The sequence below is a fragment of the Microchirus variegatus genome, assembly GCF_963457635.1.
Source record: "Microchirus variegatus genome assembly, chromosome: 6".
Classification (NCBI taxonomy): Eukaryota; Metazoa; Chordata; class Actinopteri; order Pleuronectiformes; family Soleidae; genus Microchirus; species Microchirus variegatus.
This window is the reverse complement of record NC_139807.1, coordinates 7,850,366-7,868,033: the sequence shown is the minus strand read 5'-3', so window position 1 is coordinate 7,868,033 and position 17,668 is coordinate 7,850,366. Positions and strand designations below refer to the sequence as shown.

Sequence of the window (17,668 nt, the reverse complement as noted above, 5' to 3'; positions counted from 1 at the left end):
TTGCCGGTGAAGGCAGTGTTCTCGCTCCCGCTCCCAGCATAGGCGGATGCTGGTGCCCTCATAGTTAGTGTGAAGAACCACTAATCCTAACTGTATTCGGCTGTGCGACACCTGTTGGTGAAGGCAGTGTGCTCGCTCCCTCTCCCATCACAGGTGTATACTACTTACCGTCAGTAACAGCCACATCGAGCTGTGTCTGCTCGGTGGTGACAGTCTGTACTGGCGCAGCAAGCTGACCTTTGCTGGTGATGGCAGTGTTCTCGCTCCCGCTCCCAGCATAGGCGGACGCCGTTGGCCTCATAGTTAGTGTGAAGAACCACTTACCCTAACTACGGCCGTGCGACACCTGTTGGTGAAGGCAGTGTTCTCGCTCCCTCTCCCAGCATCTGTTGCTTCTCCCACTCTACAGCCGCCGACTGGCACCATGCTTGGTGACCACTCCTGTGCGACCTGTATGGCCTCCCTGCAGCCGGAGGACGGTCATGATAGGTGCCCTCCGTGCCTTGGCCTCGAATACCTGAGGGAGGGGCTGTCGGAGGATCCGTGCATGAACTGCAGCTTCATGCCCAGGGCAGTGCGGGTTGCCAGACTGGCTGAGGAACACCTGCTGGGTCATGTTCCGGAACCGGACCAGCTGACCCCAGCCCAGCGACTGCCACCAGCACAGCCTAATCAACCTCGGCTGCAGAGGCTGTGGGCGCCCCCTCTGGGAAGAGGGTCGAGGAGTCTAAACTGGCCTCCAGGGGGGACCAGCTGACTGAGGAGTTAAACTAGATGAAGACCCTCTTCATAGCCGTCCAGTTCTGGGATCGGTGCAGTGGACGCGGGTTTTTCCGCTTCCCCGCTGCCACGGTCGAACCGGAGGTAGATGTACTCTCCGTGGCGGCTTCAGCCACCGAGTTCACCAACAATGGGGCCAATGTGGTTCCCCAAGGTGCTGCCTCACACACCCTTGGGGTGAGCTCCCGCTCCCCAGCCAGCAGTGGCGGGTATAACTTCATGGGTGCCACCATTCGCATGGCCCCACAGGCTCAGCCGGCTCCCGCCAGTGCCTCTTCAGGCGTGAACCAGCCCAGCTCCCCCACTGTTTTGACTCGCCGCCAGTGGCTAGCTCAGGGGAGATTCAGTGGCTGATTATCGGCTTCTTTTTTCCAGCAGCAGCTCAGCTACTGGACTGTTTTCACCACAGGCCCTTAGGTGATTCCACCTTAACCCCACAGGTACAAATTTCAGTTCCGACAACCCCAACCTACAGCCTGGTCAAATGACCATTATACGCGACCCGGCAGAAAAAAACCCTGTCACCATGGGGTTCTACTCAACTTACTTTCTCATGGAAAAGAAAGACGATGGACTCCGCCCTATCACTCAACTTGAGGGGACAACAGGTTCCTGAAGTTCACGAAGTTCCACATGCTCAGTAATGCAGTGGTTCTGCGTACTGGCTTTTACAGGGGAATGGTTTACCTCTTATTCTTGAAGGACGCGTACTTTCACGTCCCCATAGCACCAGGCATTTTCTGCAGCCTGCTCTCAGGGCCGCCATTATCAGTCCAGGGTGCTCACTGCTCCCGTTCGGCCTCTCCCTTCACCACTGGTGCTGGCCAGGTGTGTGGCAGCAGCCCTCTCCCCCCTGCAGTCGCGGGGCATGAACATCCTCAGAGTGATTTTCACAATGAGCTGCCTGGTTCCCTCTCAGAGTACACTTTCTAGGGGGGTGACTCCGGATGCTGTTGCCATGAGGGCCTGTCCATCACTTCGGCGTGTGGACGACATCCTCATCCTCCTTCTCCTCTTCAGAAGGGCCGCTGCTTGCGCTACACCCAGTATATGCGCCTCTTAGGCAAGCTAACAGCTGCTGCCACTGTGGCTCCCTTAGGCCCGCTGCCACTACGCCCCCTTCAGAGGTGGCCGAACAGTTTTCCACTTGTATGCCAAGTGGCACCAGCACAGGAAGCTTAGGCATCACAACGCTGCCTCCTTGGCCTCCTGCCTCCTCGGCCTGCTCTGGCCCCACGGAGGGTGAGATGGTTTCTTCTTCAGGGCACGCCCATGGGCGCCATTACATCCCTTCTGGAGACTGTCACACAGATGTATCCCTCACAGCTACGGGCAGTGCACATGGCACTGCAGCTTTTTCTTCAGTTCCTTCAGTAGAGGCATGTGCTAGTACGGTCAGACAATGTCTCAACCGTCTCTCTCTGACATAATTGCACACACTCTGATGTAGAGGTGGTATTTAATATCTGGGATGTTTTTTCGGCAGGGCAGAGGGGGATCTCTTTGCCACAGAGGAGTCGACGACCCACTGCCCCCCTCTGGTTCTCCTTGACAGAGAAGGCCAGCCCTTCTCAGCCGCGAGGATGCTCTCGCACACAATCGCCCAGAAGCTCTTATCTATGCCTTCCCACAGAGCCGCTGATTCCTCAAACACTGCAGAGGGTCCTCCAGCAGGGCCACAACCTGCTACTGGTGGCCCCCTTTTCTGGCCAGGGATGACATGTTTTCCTCTGCTGCACAGGCTCTGCTGCAGCTCATCGCGGCGTCTCCCCGACAGGTTGGATCTCCTGTCTCAGTTAGGGGGCCAGGTCTGGCATCCTGACCCTCATTGCCTCCAGCTCTGGGTCGGCCACTGCAGGGCACGACCTCCGGGCAGAGTGTTCAGACACTGCCCAATGTACCACACTGAAAACTATGGAGCTTTCTACCCAAATGCAGTATGTGAACAGGTGTAAACTGTCTGCCTGGTGTTCCGACGGGGGCGAGGGCCCGTCTACTATACAACTACAACAATTCTGTAGTTCCTACAGCCACTCCCGAATGGCGGACGGGAGGGCTTATGTGGCGGGCTTTTCCTCTCGGCACACAAGTTGATGACAACACCGTGGAGTGCCACAGACTCGTGTCCTTTTCCTTAAAGGAAAGCCTCAAGGCTACAACTACCAAGGGTACGGAGAATTCTGGCTTGGGGTCTGCCCCGGTGCTGCCCCCCCCCCTTGAGTTGAAGACTGCCTTTCTCCTCACCATCACTTAGTAAGGAGTGCTGAGGAGCTACATGCTCTCTCTGTGAGGGACTCATGTCTGAGGTCGAACTCAGACTCAGATGGCTCAGGGTTCACTCTGTGGCCAAATACGGGCTTTTCCTCCTCAGGTTCTGTCATCGTCAAACCTTAATCCTGGCACAGTTTATCCTCCCAGCAGGGGAGGAAAGGTCATGACAGCCGTGCCCTGTCCAGACCTTAAGAGTCTATATAACTTCGACCGCGAGCTTGAGACGGTCAGAACAGCTGTTTCTCTACTACGGCGTACTACTAAGGCCGTGCTCCCTCCGAACAGTGACTCTCACACAGAATTATGGACATCATCACTCAGGTGTACAAACATGGTGGTTATCCCCTGCCATCCGGGGGAGGTGCCACTCTACTAGGGCTGTCACTACATCATGGGCGGCTCTGCGCGGCGTGCCCCTGGTGGGCATCACCAGCTACCCTCTCCAGATTCTATAGGGTGAATGTGCCGCCTCTACCCTTTACTCTCACTGAGGTACGTACTGGCATTCCTCGTGACTTTGTTGTTATGGTCATCCAGTGCTAAAGCACCGCCTCTGGCGGTCAGTAAGGATGAAATAGAACGAAAGTTACGTATGTAACTACGGTTCTATGAATCCTGGATGACCGCCAGAGCGTTCTGTCACTCGGAATCCTCGTGGTTTCGCGAGAAGATTCTGCAGGAACAGATCCTCTGATGTCACCGGAAGATATAGGCTAGCCGGCGTCATCAGGGGTCATGGGTGACTTTGTTGGTATAAACACTCGACCTGCGCATGCGCAAGATGGAGACATCCAGTGCTAAAGCACCGCCTCTGGCGGTCATCCAGGATTCATAGAACCGTAGTTACATACGTAACTTTCGTTCCCTCTCTGTCACACAAGGGCTTTTCTTTTCCCCCTCTCCAGGTGATGAACCTGTCACTCTGTATGTGTGTGTGTGTGTGTGCGTGCGTGCGTGCCACCACTACCACCCACCAGCTGACTTTATTCTGTGGACAACATTGAAACACAACAGTTTTCACAGCCTGTCATCATAAGTGCAAAAAAGATAAATTAAAAATCTGTATGTGCTGTATACCACTGAAGAGATTCTCCATCCTCTCACGGCTTATTTTGTGCACTTACATCACCAGTGAGCGACACGGAATTTTAAGTGTCTGCATTTTGCGCCTTATTAGCAATGTTAATTCAACAGATTCTCATAAACATGTCCCCCCCCTCATGTGTACTCCCATTAGCTGTGATTTTTTTTGTTGTTGTCTGCGTTTGCCCCTGAGCTGTATCGGCTCTATCAGTGTACAAACAACTCTCATATCATCATCAACTTATAGATATCTGCCTCTGAAAAAAAAAAAAAATCCACATTTATTATACTCAAAAATGTGCTGCATGCACAACCTGTTCTGGTTCTGCCTTGAGTCATGACTGTGAAGAATTCCTTTCAGGCCGTTTGGAAGATTACAAGTTGTGTAAAGTATTAACGTTTTGAACTCTCTGGCCTCTTCACCGCGTGATTTAATTTACACCCACCTTCAAATAAAGCGTCTTCGTCGTCTACGTCTGCTGGAATCTCTTCTGCTGGTGTTGTCTTTTTCACAGTACGACTTTGTGGAGCTGTTGGACGGCAGCCGACTCATCGCCAAAGAGCACAGGAGTCTGACTGAGCCGGAGACGAGGGCTCGGCTGGATCATCCGGTCACCGTCCACCAAGCCGGATTCATCCAGTACCTAGATTCGGGCGTGTGGCACCTGGCTTTTTATAACGACGGGCGGAGCGTGGAGACGGTGTCATATAACACCATCATACAAGGTACGGACACACGATATGATGACATGGTCAGAAGTGAGTGACCAATCATTAAATGTCCCATATTATATCCTATTTCTCCAAGTTAAACTAGTTCCCTGGTGTCCTAATGAACATGTCTGTGACATACTTTGGTCAAAATATTATAAGGATGAAGCACCCCAGCAGTTCAATCACCCTGCCAAAACAGCCCTGTTCAGAACGCTCTGTTTAGTAGTATCTCTTTAAAAAAAAAAAAAAAAAAAGTAAAACGAAACTTAAGGGACAGGAAATGACATCAGCCACAGAGGCTACTGGGAGCTAACAGCAGTTAGCATTTGGAAAAGTGATCATTTGCAGGCTCTAGCAGGCAAATTGCCATCCACTGGACAGATAAATCCTCTGAGGCTGGAACTTTGTGTAGAACTCTGTGCTGCACTGTGGAGCCAAGAATAGAACTTTCAGACTTCCGGTTTTCGGATGTCATTGCCCTCGCCCTAGCACGTGTTTTACGGACAAAGCGGAGCTCTGCGAGACAACAATTCCAGCAATTTAGCACCATGTGTCGTCCCATGGAGCGCGGAAGTCAACATTGCGTGTTTTATCTCCTGTATTTAGACTGAGGAGGACCACAAAAACATGAGTCATCTTTTTTTGGCACTTTGGCGACTGGTAGGAGTTCCAAATATAAGGATTAAAATGATTTAGAAAAGTTGATTTTGCATAATATGGGTCCTTAAAGGTTGAAGCTGAGCTTTATCAAAGTTGGAGACTCCTACCCCAGGAGGCAGTTCTAGATTTCCATTGGATCACTGTGGATTATTGTGCTCAACACTATAATACGAGACCATACACAGCATTGATCCTTCCCATTTTACCAGCCTCTTCAATGTTCTCAAAGTCTGTGAAATTTCCTTGTGGGTTTTGAGGTAGCAGAATCACTAAGGTCTTTTTTTTTTTTTCTGTTTCCTCCGGGGAGTGCCATTGATCCGCCTCTACAAAATATGAAGGTATCGATGTGTGAGGTCAAAATTGCTTGGGTCCGACTCAATGAACATCCAATGCAAGTCTGGGTAATAACAAAGAAAAAAAGTTTGCCCTCAAAGCGCTGATCAAAGCAAAGGGGCCCCCCGGTCTTTTGAGGGTGCCCTTTATGAGCAATGGTCTGTTGAATGGACACAAGTTCTATGTATAGGATATGTCAGATTAACTTCAACTCTGAGAGGATTTTGGCTGTAAACACTTGGGAGATTGCGAGGCTTGTGTGGGCATGATCAGTCATTCAAGGGGTTGTGGACAGGGGGGGGAATTGTGTCAAGGAAATGGAATTATTTGGTGTAATATAAAATGTCTGGGTGGGTTTTACTTGACATGGCTTGGATGGATAGAGTCAAACACCATCATACATGTTATGGAAGCTTAGACCTTAGTCATGCCGTGTCTGATGCGTGTATTACAGACAGGCAATTCTGAGATTCATGCAGGAGTTGGGGGGGGAAAAAAAAAAGAAGAAGAAAAGTTTGTATCCTAGTTCCTCTCACAGATTGTCTGTAACTTTACAGTTGTCAAATGTTCTGTTAACTAAGGAGTTTCCCATTTGGTGTAAAAGTGATGATGATCTGATGGGTTATTAATAGCTGGAGTCTCATAACCCCCACTCCTGTCTTCACAGAGTCTGTCATGGAGTGCACTCACAACTGTTACGGAAATGGAGAGTGTGTCGCGGGATCCTGTCACTGCTTCCCAGGATTCATTGGGCCATACTGTTCCAGAGGTATGTGTTATGTTGCATATTAACTCGTATTGTTTATGTTCAGCGTACGATGTTAAAGGGTTGGTTGAGCAGGGAGTTATTTAACTACATACATATAAATTGAAATATTTTTTATGCCTAAAAAGTGAAGCCCAGGACGGAATTATGTCACTATGGGTGCGATTCCACTGGTTGCTTCATGGGAAAATGAACTTAATTCTCTCTTAATTTAAGCTAAAACATCAGCTAACATTTCCCCTAAGAGGTTAATGGTCTCAATCACTAGTTTCAACTGTTCTTCAATGGCACACAATGTCAATTTTGTAAATTAAGCCCTTATTTTGAGGAAAATAGAAGATAAAACAGCACATATGTCGTTGCCAGTGTGATGTGATTGACAGCTGGTATTGACCAATATATATATAAGGCATCAGCCGAATTTGCGAACAACCAAAAGATCTCAAAGCAGTCGACCCTGAAATATCGCAATTTTGTTTGAGCAGCAGTCGTGTCCAGCATAGTTCACACCTCTTTGTGTATTTTCTTTTAGAAAAAGGCTGTCATTACATGTTTTTCTGCGTCGATATCTTTGTTTGGCCCCTGAAAGTTCAGTATGCGCCATGAACAAAAAAATGTTCTTGCTTTGTCTGAATTCTCTGCACAGGTTTCTTTTTCTTTTTCCTTTTTTTGCGTTGAAAGTACTTTAAATAAAACAAAAAAGGAGAGTGAGAAACGGGTGAAACCTGCCAAATGGGTTGTTGCTTTCAAATGTGTCGAGAAGCAAAGAAGAAATTCCTTTTAAGAATTAATCTCCATTATAGTGTATGTCAAGTGTGGGTGAGCAGGCATTTTAAAAAACCAATCGAGTCAATGTGGCTGAGAGAAAGCGCTTTCCACCTTCACACATGTAATTTGGCAAGAAAGCAAACGCGGACGTTCCCGAGGGTTTAATTATTTAAAAAGCTTGCGTATGACCTCTTTTAAACTAAGCCTTTTTCCTCAGCCTCCTGTCCAGTGCTCTGCAGCGGTAATGGCCAGTACACCAGGGGGCGCTGTCAGTGCTACAGTGGCTGGAAGGGCACCGAGTGTGACGTCCCCGCCTCCCAGTGTATCGATCCACAGTGTGGGGGACATGGACTCTGTGTAGCGGGCAACTGTGTGTGCAACACTGGCCACAAAGGAAGCAACTGTGAACAAGGTAAACGAGTAAAAGGGATGAAAAAAAAAGTTTCTCCCCCCGCGGATTTGAAGCAATAAGATGCATCGTAGTTCTGTGTGAATTTTGGTGGGGGGGGGGAGGCGACACAGTCCATTGGTGAAGCAATCGGTGTTTTCAACTCCATTGAGCAGATAATGCTTTGGATGTTGTTATTGATGCCATGTGTATCAATTAACTCCCTCTTGGTGTTTGGACCACATGAGGATGCAAAGTGGAACAGATTGTTCGGTGCCCATTGATGCAGTCACCTCCACAGTTGAAGACACCTGTTAAAATCAATTCATCAGTGACATCTGTTCCTCCGTTTATTGAGAAAGGGCCCCTCGCTTCTTCTTCTTCTTCTTCCTCCTCTTCTTCCTCTTTCTTGTCTCCCTCCTCCGCTTTCACTTCAGTGCATTGAAATCTATTGATTCCCATGCAGGCAAAAAAAAAGCAATTATCAGCTCAGATTTACATGTGCGGGTCGGTGACCTCACATGTAAAAGGATATTGAGTTCGTCGGCGAATGCATCGCAGGTATTTTCTTTTCACACAGAGGCAAGGGAACATGGGAGTGGGCGCAGGGTGATTTTGTTGTTTCACACTTGTTTCATGTAAGGACTCGTATGTGACAAATTGGTTCATGTCGATAATCAATAACTGTGTCCGAGCACATATGGAAATGGGAACGGCGATCGAATCCAGAGAAAACACAACTGTCCCTTGTTAGTAATGGATAGATTATATTGGTCATAATTGCCAATTATGAGCCCAGTTCATTTGTTGATCTGTAAATTGTTAATAGTAATTGATTATATCTGTCTAGACACTAATTGTACTCCTTTTTCTGGAGCCAGTAATGGGGTACAATTACGCTTTCAGTGTATTGGTGGTACACTGTAATGTGCTGTAGAGGAGATGGTTGAACATAGGGTAGAAAATTACTACCATCCGCTACTGATCACTGCAAAATTGTCAGGCATCGTCTGGCGCTGGAGCACTTCCTCTCCAGAAGTGATTTTTTTTGGCTCCTAACTGAGTTGAAACAGCCAGTGAGTGAATAAGTAGGTTTGATATCCTGTTTAAAAGTGGCAAATGTGACATCGCTGTGTCGCTCTCGCGCTTTGTTTGCTCCTCAGTGGACTGCATGGACCCGGCATGCTCCGGGCACGGAGCCTGTCATCACGGCGAGTGTCACTGTAACCCAGGCTGGGGCGGGATCAGCTGCGAGATCCTGAAGAGCACTTGTCCCGAGCAGTGCTCCAGTCACGGCACCTTCAGCACCGACTCTGGCACCTGCGTCTGCGAGGCCAACTGGACGGGAGCCGACTGCTCCATAGGTAAGAACGTAATTCACTTCCTTTTCATCACTCAAAGCGAGAGTGTAGACCTTTTTTTTTTTTTTTTTTTCTAATGTGTCGAGGCTGAAAATGGATTACTTTATTTGATTGATTCATTAAATAACCCCAACAAATGCCCTGAAATTGCTTGTTTTCGTATTTATGTATAAATTGAATCAATCAAATAAGAGAAAGAAGTAATCTTTTCATTTGTTTGTGCCTCTAATATGATAACTAGTATCCTAATAGGGTTTTTTTTCTTGATAGAACAAGGTGAACAAAATCACATATTACACATTGGTTTTATAAGAATTAAAGAACACATTAAGCAATTTAGAGCTGTATTTTTTGACAATTGCTATTAGGGAGCTGTGCTGTTTGTTCTGCTCTAAATCATTTTTAAACAGTTATATAATGTGGGTTTTTTTTGTCGGGGAAGTTTCTCCAACACCTGTACTTGTTTTAATCTTTAATGGTCTGCACATGCAGACGTGTTTTGAGCTAGTGGCTCATCTCGTCGTCGTTCGTGAAACAGAGAGGTTTTCCCCCCTCTATGCTGAATAATCACAATATTACAATCGGTAACAAAGCTCTGACTAATACAGATGTTTAAACGTGTGATGCAGGTGAAGGAAAGCAGTTAATTTGCGATGTCTCGCTGGTTTCGTAGTCGTGCGCGTGGTGATGAATGGGAGCCTGACTTCTCCTGCTAATGAGCTGTGTACTGCACGTTACAGAAGTGTCAGCACCGCGCCTCGCGAATGCAAGGTTTTTGCAAGGTCTCCAACGTCACAATTACACAAAGACAAAGCATTTCTGCAAAATACAAGAGGTACAATGGGCGAGAAAGCATCGCTATTGAAACCTAATAAGCACTTTTTTTTTTTGGAGCACTTAAATACAAACTGTCACTTCTTAAGCAATTTGCTTCATCCGTCCTGATGAGAAGGTGATCAAAGGTGTCGTGTTCTTTCCCCCCCCCCCAAGTAGGATGGAAAGTAAGTAAGTAAGTAATGTGAGCCCGATGCCAGGAAATAAAAACGAAAAACAGAAGCTTTCACATGTGTGGAGACAGATGTTGACATCTGATAGCCAGCAGTCACTCGTGCCCAGGGAGTGATGTTGAACTAAATAAAAGACAGTCTGCTTTACAGCTGCACCCACTTCATGTATCATTTTCTTTTCTTTTTTTTTTGCCTTTTTATTTATGAGCTAAATATTTACTAGAGGAGCTAAATAAGAAAAGAAAGTACCCGGCAAGCCCGAACTAAAGAAAGGATGATACTTTCGTGGGCACTTTATCCTTTAAGAATCGCCTAAGGAGTTGCATCAAACAGGATCAATGTAAAGAAAATGTGATTGTTTAGTGTTATTGCTAAAGCTCATTAAAGGTTCAGTTAGGAGGGTTTATTTGCAGAAAATGAATACACAGTTTGTATAAGGGCATAATCACGTTTCAATAAAGGTCGTAGACTAGGTAGAACAGTAGAATAGGTCTGTTTTTATTTTTTCCTTTGGGCCATCATGTTTCCACAGCAGCTTAAACATACAAACGAGCCAGATTTTGCATTTTGAAGCGGAATCCTACTGCACAAGCGAAGGAGGATTATATCATTTTCTGGTATGTGAAGGCCAACATAGTAACCTTGACATACTGGGGAAATAGAGGGGGGAGGCCGGGCTTCAAACCCTTTAGACCCTTTTCCACTAGCGCGCCTCGCCTCGCCACAACGCGGTTATGTTGTGTTTCCATTAGCGTTAGTACCTGGTAAGTGAGCTGAGCTGATACTATGCATGACGTCAATCAGAGTCCAACAATTACCAAGGAAATGTCTAAAATCTCATCATTTATCAGCGACAGCACTGCTGAAAGCGGCCATTGCGACCGGCGAGCCACATCACAAACCCTGACGCTGTATTTCAGTCCATCGAGGAAGTACTGAACAAATCTTTTTAATCAACTGATTCTAATGATTCATTTACACCAGGGGTCACCAACCTTTTTGAGTCAGAGAGCTACCTTAAGGGTAAAAAATAATATGGAGGGCTACCATATAATATTTTTTTGTTTGTTTACCATTTAAATGATTAATATTATGCATTCAACTGCATACACATTCCTTCCAGTGCTTACTCCTAACGATTACCAGTTTTTATAAACAATATCAAAGATATTTTACTGACAGATCATACGGATACATGCAAGTGAGGTGAAGTGAAGTGATTACGGGCACCGTATTGGCTGCCCGCGGGCTACCAGGTTGGTGACCCCTGATCTACACTGTGTGTGTCGCGTGTAAAAATGAAGTCACAGCAGTTTCATGGGAACGCAATCGCATTTGTCGCAATCTGCAGTCTCACCGTTAGATGTCACTCATGCTGACACATTGGGCCACAAAAAAAACATGCTAGTTTTGTTTCTGGTTGGAATAAGGGCCTTTCTACATGGAGTTTGCATGTTTTCCCCTTGTGCATGTGGGTTTTTTCCAGGTTCTACGGTTTCCTCCCACAGTCCAAAAACATGCAGAGGTTAATTGGACCCTTTAAATTGACCATAGGTGTGAGTGTGAGAGTAAACAGTCCCACGTCGTACCCCGAATTTCCCCCCTTAGTCAGCTGATCGGCACCAGCAGCCCCCCCAGGCTCCCGCAACCCTCACTCATGTGGAGGATAAAGCAGTAGACAACATTGAAAATGAATGAAATGTGACTTACGATTTGCCTGAAGTTTGAACCCTAAAGAACAAAACACGCCTTTGCTTCATCATTGTGTGTTTTTAAAAAAAATGAATAGAAATCAAACTGTGAGTGTGATCGCACCCAGAGAGCTTTGCAATCAACACTTGTAGCATGTGTTGGTTTGAGGAAGAGAATATGTTCACGACAATGACTTAACTCCTCATGTGATGTCGCACTCTGATGACACAACCTTTAAAATTAGACATTTGTTAATATATCGTATCTAAATAAGCCACCTTATATGTGTATATTTAGAAGAGAGACATAGAAGAACACATTCCCAGGTTCTGGCAGAAGATTCTCTTCATCTGTTGCCTTCTTTGTATTCGACACAAGTCGATGACATGTTAGTTCAAGGGCCGACCCCTCCCATCTGTTATCTGTGTCTAGGATTCAGCTTTTATTTATGCACCATTTCCCTCCTCGACGCTATAGATTCATTGTGTATGTGAAACACTAGTTGAGTCCAACATTTTAAAAGCAATAGTTTGCAGTTTGTGTCTGTCACTTTAAAGGCTGTGGAATATATTTCTCTTGGCCGGAATTCAATTGAAAAAATTAAAGCATAAGGAGGCTGGATGGTGTTTTGATGTGATAGATGCGAGTGCAGACCTTTCAAAGCAGCGTGTTTGGTCAGAACCCAGGAAGAAAGAATGATTGTTTGGGTGTTTTTGTTGTGTGGTGCATCTCACATTTTTTAAAAGAGAGGCAATTTATTATTCAGTGAAAGGCTTTTTTTGGGGGGGGAAATTCCAGACACAGTGCCCTCACTCAGCAAGACATCTCAGGCCTGTCAATAGCACAACTGATGAAGGCCGGGCCTTGGTGCGTTCCAAAAGTTGGGGAGTTTACCCACCTGGGCGGTTGGAGGTTTCCTTCTTAATTAATGTTGTGCTTCTTCTTCAATTAAATAAACTTTAATTAACAAGCGCATAGCATGGATCGACCGCCCACAACACCCTATCCAGCTCAAGTCAGGGGCATGTTAAAGGCAGATAAACACTTTTGCACTAATGAAAAATTGATTGCATAGATTCTATGGGAAGGAGGTAACCCTTTGGAATCTAATGACTCCCCTCCAGAGGCTTGCTTAATATTCTACAGTGTCGGCTCGACTTAATCAGAACCATCCAAGGTCTCTCAATCGAAGAAAAACTCTCTTCAGAGAGCTGGAAATGGACAGGGAAAAAGAACCTCAATAAGAGAAAGGTCTGTGAGTAAAGCAGTGGTAGTAGACGGGGCTTTAAAAGAAATGTTCCGAAAATAAAAATGAATGATTTTATTTTCATCCACGGCTTGTTGCATTCTGTGTGTTAGAATGATGTCTCCGGGCTAATCTGGGGTTTCCTGTGGGCTACACCAAGTTTCTTTTTTTTATTAAAGGGTCCCAAAAAAAAAAAAAAAATTTAATAATAATAATTTGCAGCATCTAGTCACATAAGATCTGAGGGCGGGCACAGTCGATCTGCTTTCCCGCAGCACACTGACTGTTGTTGTCACAGCGGAAAAGCTTTGTGGCTCCTCTGTTCAGAGGCTTCGAGAGAAAGCTCTCGGTTCCAGTAAATGAACATTTCTTATTCTCACACAAGAGCAGCCCCAGCTTGTTGAGCGACAGTTTTAGCCCAGCGCAGGCTGATTTACTTACCACCCATGGTTTCAATCATCCATGCCCCCCCCCCCAACCACCATGTTTTTTTTTTCTTCTGAAGATAACACAGATTCACAGCTGCTCTGTGCTTGATGAAAACACGCCAATCTGACATCGCTCACAGTCCAGATATACGAGCGCTTGCTCAACTCCACAACCCTCGCCTCTTGCACTCTAAGCTTCCAGGATGCGTTAAATCTTAAAAAATGAAGTTTTCAGATGACAGTAATTGCAGCGGCTCGCTATTCTTCAGCATTAACAGGTTTTTGTTTCATTCTTTTCACGGCCTCTGCACTCATGAGAAAATAAACTGACCTTTGACATTACTACGGGGGGGAAAAAAAGAAATGACACATCTCGCTTGTGTTGTTTGTGCACGGGCGTGAAAAATGCCTCATCCTCTATTCCTCCAGGGTGTTTATTCGTAGTATATTTGCAGTACTTTTCCCGTGTCCTGTGAAGATTCAGAGGCTAAAAAAAAGTTTGTTTCAAAAGAAAATACAAGCAAAAGTAAAGCTGCGGCTGATGAAATTGGGTTTAAAAACAGATGTACGGTCAAACAGATGTCTTCCATCTGCCTTTCGTAAAAACACACATCGGTGAGCACAGGTTTTTTTTTTTTTGATGCTTAGTTGCTTAAAGTTTTATCTCCTCCGACGAGCATCCCAACACATGTTCCTTTAAGCTGGGTTTTTACAGATTTAATATCAAGCACTTTATTCTTATGATAACCCGTAAAATTGATACCATTATATATCATGATTATGGGATACTTTTTAGAGGAAGTTATGGCATTTTTTTTCACCCTATTTTTTTCTATTTGCATTGGTTTTGGCTCAAAAGTGGCAGCTGATTGAACATCAATTGGGAATTCAGTTTCAGTCGACACATATTTATTACGAGGAAAAAAAAAACCGCTGAGAGAAGATGAATCTGTGAATGCATGAGGTTTTCAATGTAAAAATGATGCCACATGAAATATTACCATATAATGCAATTATATCCTTAAAAATGACTGGCTAATAGGGATGAAAACATGTTTGGTTCACAATTAAACACAGTGACCTACTTTAACAGAGGCAAGCAGAGCATAATATTCCTATTTCTTGAGTGGGAAATGCAGCTTTGCAAAATACAAAGATAAACCAGAAGAAGAAGAGCGGCTTTTTTCACAAAATCAGAAGCTTCATGTCTCCGTGGATTTTCTTTATTCTTCTTCTTCTTCTTCTTCCTCTTCTTCCTCTTCTTCTTCTTGCGACAGAGGTGTGTGTGGTGGACTGTGGTCCCCACGGCTCATGCATCAGCGGCATGTGTCAGTGCGAGGAAGGCTGGACAGGGCCAGAATGTGAGCAGAGGGACTGTCACCCACGCTGCATCGACCACGGAATCTGCCGAGAGGGCAAGTGTGACTGTCACCAAGGCTGGACGGGTGAACACTGCACCATCGGTGAGCCACTATGACACACACTCACACACACGCACGCACACACACACTGTACACCTACGCACACACATGACAAGAGAGCACAGATGACAGGAAATGCTTTTATGGACAGGCTTAAAATGGGGACTTTTGTAAAAAGTGAGTGTCAGGAGTTTGCATTTTGGTTTCAAGCATCTGTCGGAGGAGGATCATGATGTGATGCTCGTAATGAGTCGTTTCTAATCGTATATTCATTATATAGAAGTAAACTGATGTTTCTTGAGATCAAATACTGAGTCCAGCATCGTTATCCTTTGATATTTTTGTTAGGTTGTTAAGTTAATCGTTTCCCTTATGTTTCAAATGTACTGAAGGGAAGTATTTTAGCACTAATTTGATGGAGTTTTATGTTTCTTTACATTATACGTTTTGTTTTTTTAATACCTCCAGCTTGAGCAGATGCAACATTCTAACCCTTTAATGGTATTTCACTTGATTTGACTTTGTTTTAAAGGGACCTGTGTGTTTGGAAATACTGATGGTGACATATGTGTATGTTCTTATACTGACTGATAACATTTTATGACACTAATGGTATATATTGTTTGCTCTAACACTGCCAACATTCTTTAAATCTATAGGAATCTTATTTTTTTTCTTCGTGGTCACAAGTTGCCTTTTAATGACATTGTTTTGTTTCTCATTTTACTTCTTCTTTGTATTGGTCACAAAACGATCGCAACTACTCGCCATGTTCTGCACGTTCTGCTTTCACAGCTCTCTCTCCCCAAAGCTCCAATACACAGGGGAATCAAGTAAGACATGAAGACGGCATTTCGCATGATCCCACGCTGCTTCCATTATCATAGAACTGGGTCTTTTATTACAACTGCTTAGATTAAGAGACTTCTAGCAGACTGTGCATTTAAGTTTTTCACTTTCAAAGAGAATGTTATTGAATTGATATACCTACTTTACTAATGTAAAGACTTTAATCATAATATACATCACCAGCCATGATTTATATTACTTATTGTTCTTAACAGTAGTTCTTTTCGTGAGCAAATGCGTGTGGTTGCTCACCTTCTCTTGGAAGTTTTTGTGGGCAAGAGCTCCCCAGCATTAATGTTTGAATTAAATAGGTATGGGATTAGCGAGTATTAAATTCGGTCAAAGGGGGTCAGCTGAATGAAAATTAATTTGAAATGAAAAAATGCCGTAAATTAACATTTAAAAGCATCTTTTCCACTGAAAAGAAGAGAGACAAGGTGAAATTTCCTTGGTTTTTGGACGGGCAGCCTTCACTGTTTCTAATGCGCTATTCAAAAATGCTGTCCTTTATGCAACACCTAACGTCAATTTTTGTAATTTTTTCTATCATTCATTTAGATATTCAACCTTTCAGAATGAAGGAGTGATGCCTCTGTGTGAGCACGTCAAGGGCAGGTACACAGGGAGCTGAAAAGCCACGGCTCGGTTATCTTTTTTTTTCTGTGTGAAATGGGGAGCTCTTCACCTGGCATTAATGAGGATAATGAGTTCTGAGATGTCACTTAGCATTGACCTCTAACTCAAACCCCCTCAACACTTTGCCCCCCCCCCCCCCCCTGTCAAAGGTCCTGCAGTTAAACCCTGACACGCCACGTCCAACAGCATTTCTCCAAGTGTCATCTTCCGACCCGCTCGATGACGACTTATTCTCGGAGAGACGAAGATGTCACACTCCAGAACTATTGCACAGCAATTATGCCGTTACAAGTTCTCTCATCGTCGGCCCTGGATCTGACGTGGGTGTCGTCGTCGGTCACGTTCCCGATCGTATTAACCTTCTCCTTCTCTTGGCAGACTGCGCAAAGATCAGTTTCCCCTCTTCCTCTCCTCCTTTAGGCTCCCGTGACGTGAAGTAACTCCTTGTTGTGGATGCAGCAGAGATGAATAGGCGACGCGTTTACCTTTTCTCAGAGAAGAGGGAGCTTCTTTTGTCCTTCAAACCCTGAATAACTGCCCTTTGCACAAAGCACCTTTTAATCACGTTACATGGCCAAAGCGTGAATGGAGGACTTCCTCGGCCTTTCTTTTGTCACACGCATCAAGATCCTGTTTTATATGCAAGTCTTAACCCATTGTCCCTGCTTTCTCAGCACTGCTATTTACCACTAAGGTGTTTTTGATTCGTTTTAGTGTGCCGCTGCTTCACTGCCGCGCGGCGGTTGTTGAAATCACCGGAGTGGAGACGACAGCAAAATTGAAAATAAAACAAAAAAGGGAGAGAACTTTAGCATTCTGCTTTGTGATGCGTTCATATTAGAGTGAGCCTGAGACAACGTACCTCTTGACAAGTAGACAGTAAAATGTTTGGAAGAAGGCGCCGCGTGAAAGTGGCTCAAGGAAAAAAACTCAGATGTGTTCTCTTTGCATTAGCCTGACTAGCTTTGGCAAACCGAGCAGATGGAGAGAGTGTTAACAGTGAATATTTTACAAAGCTCAAGATGCTGAATTTATTTATTCATTTACTTCCTATGGAGATAACTGTAATCACCATCCAGGAGGAAAAGAAACACTGAGACAAAAAAAAACAACAACACAGATGATGGTTTATTATTCTGATTAATCACTTGCTGCTTTAATTAACATCGGCACTCGTTTTCTTTCCTCCCCAAACTGTGAATCTAATCTCTTAAATCTGCAGCCCCTGTTCTTTTTCTTATTTTTGTCTGTCTTTCTTTGTCAAA

The 17,668-nt window shown here is 45.0% G+C and overlaps 1 protein-coding gene across 2 annotated transcripts in view; it reads left to right on the top strand.

Annotated features, from left to right (window-relative positions):
• Positions 1-17,668, top strand: part of LOC310929073 (teneurin-3) — a gene marked incomplete at both ends in the record, with an annotated part of 158,391 nt that overhangs the window by 83,659 nt on the left and 57,064 nt on the right. For both annotated transcript variants that reach the window (XM_083891778.1, XM_083891777.1), the window contains 5 exons: positions 4,650-4,860; positions 6,509-6,610; positions 7,593-7,787; positions 8,927-9,127; positions 14,775-14,960. In XM_083891778.1, coding sequence (XP_083747904.1) covers positions 4,650-4,860; positions 6,509-6,610; positions 7,593-7,787; positions 8,927-9,127; positions 14,775-14,960 — 895 coding nt within the window. The remainder of the gene's footprint in view (positions 1-4,649; positions 4,861-6,508; positions 6,611-7,592; positions 7,788-8,926; positions 9,128-14,774; positions 14,961-17,668) is intronic.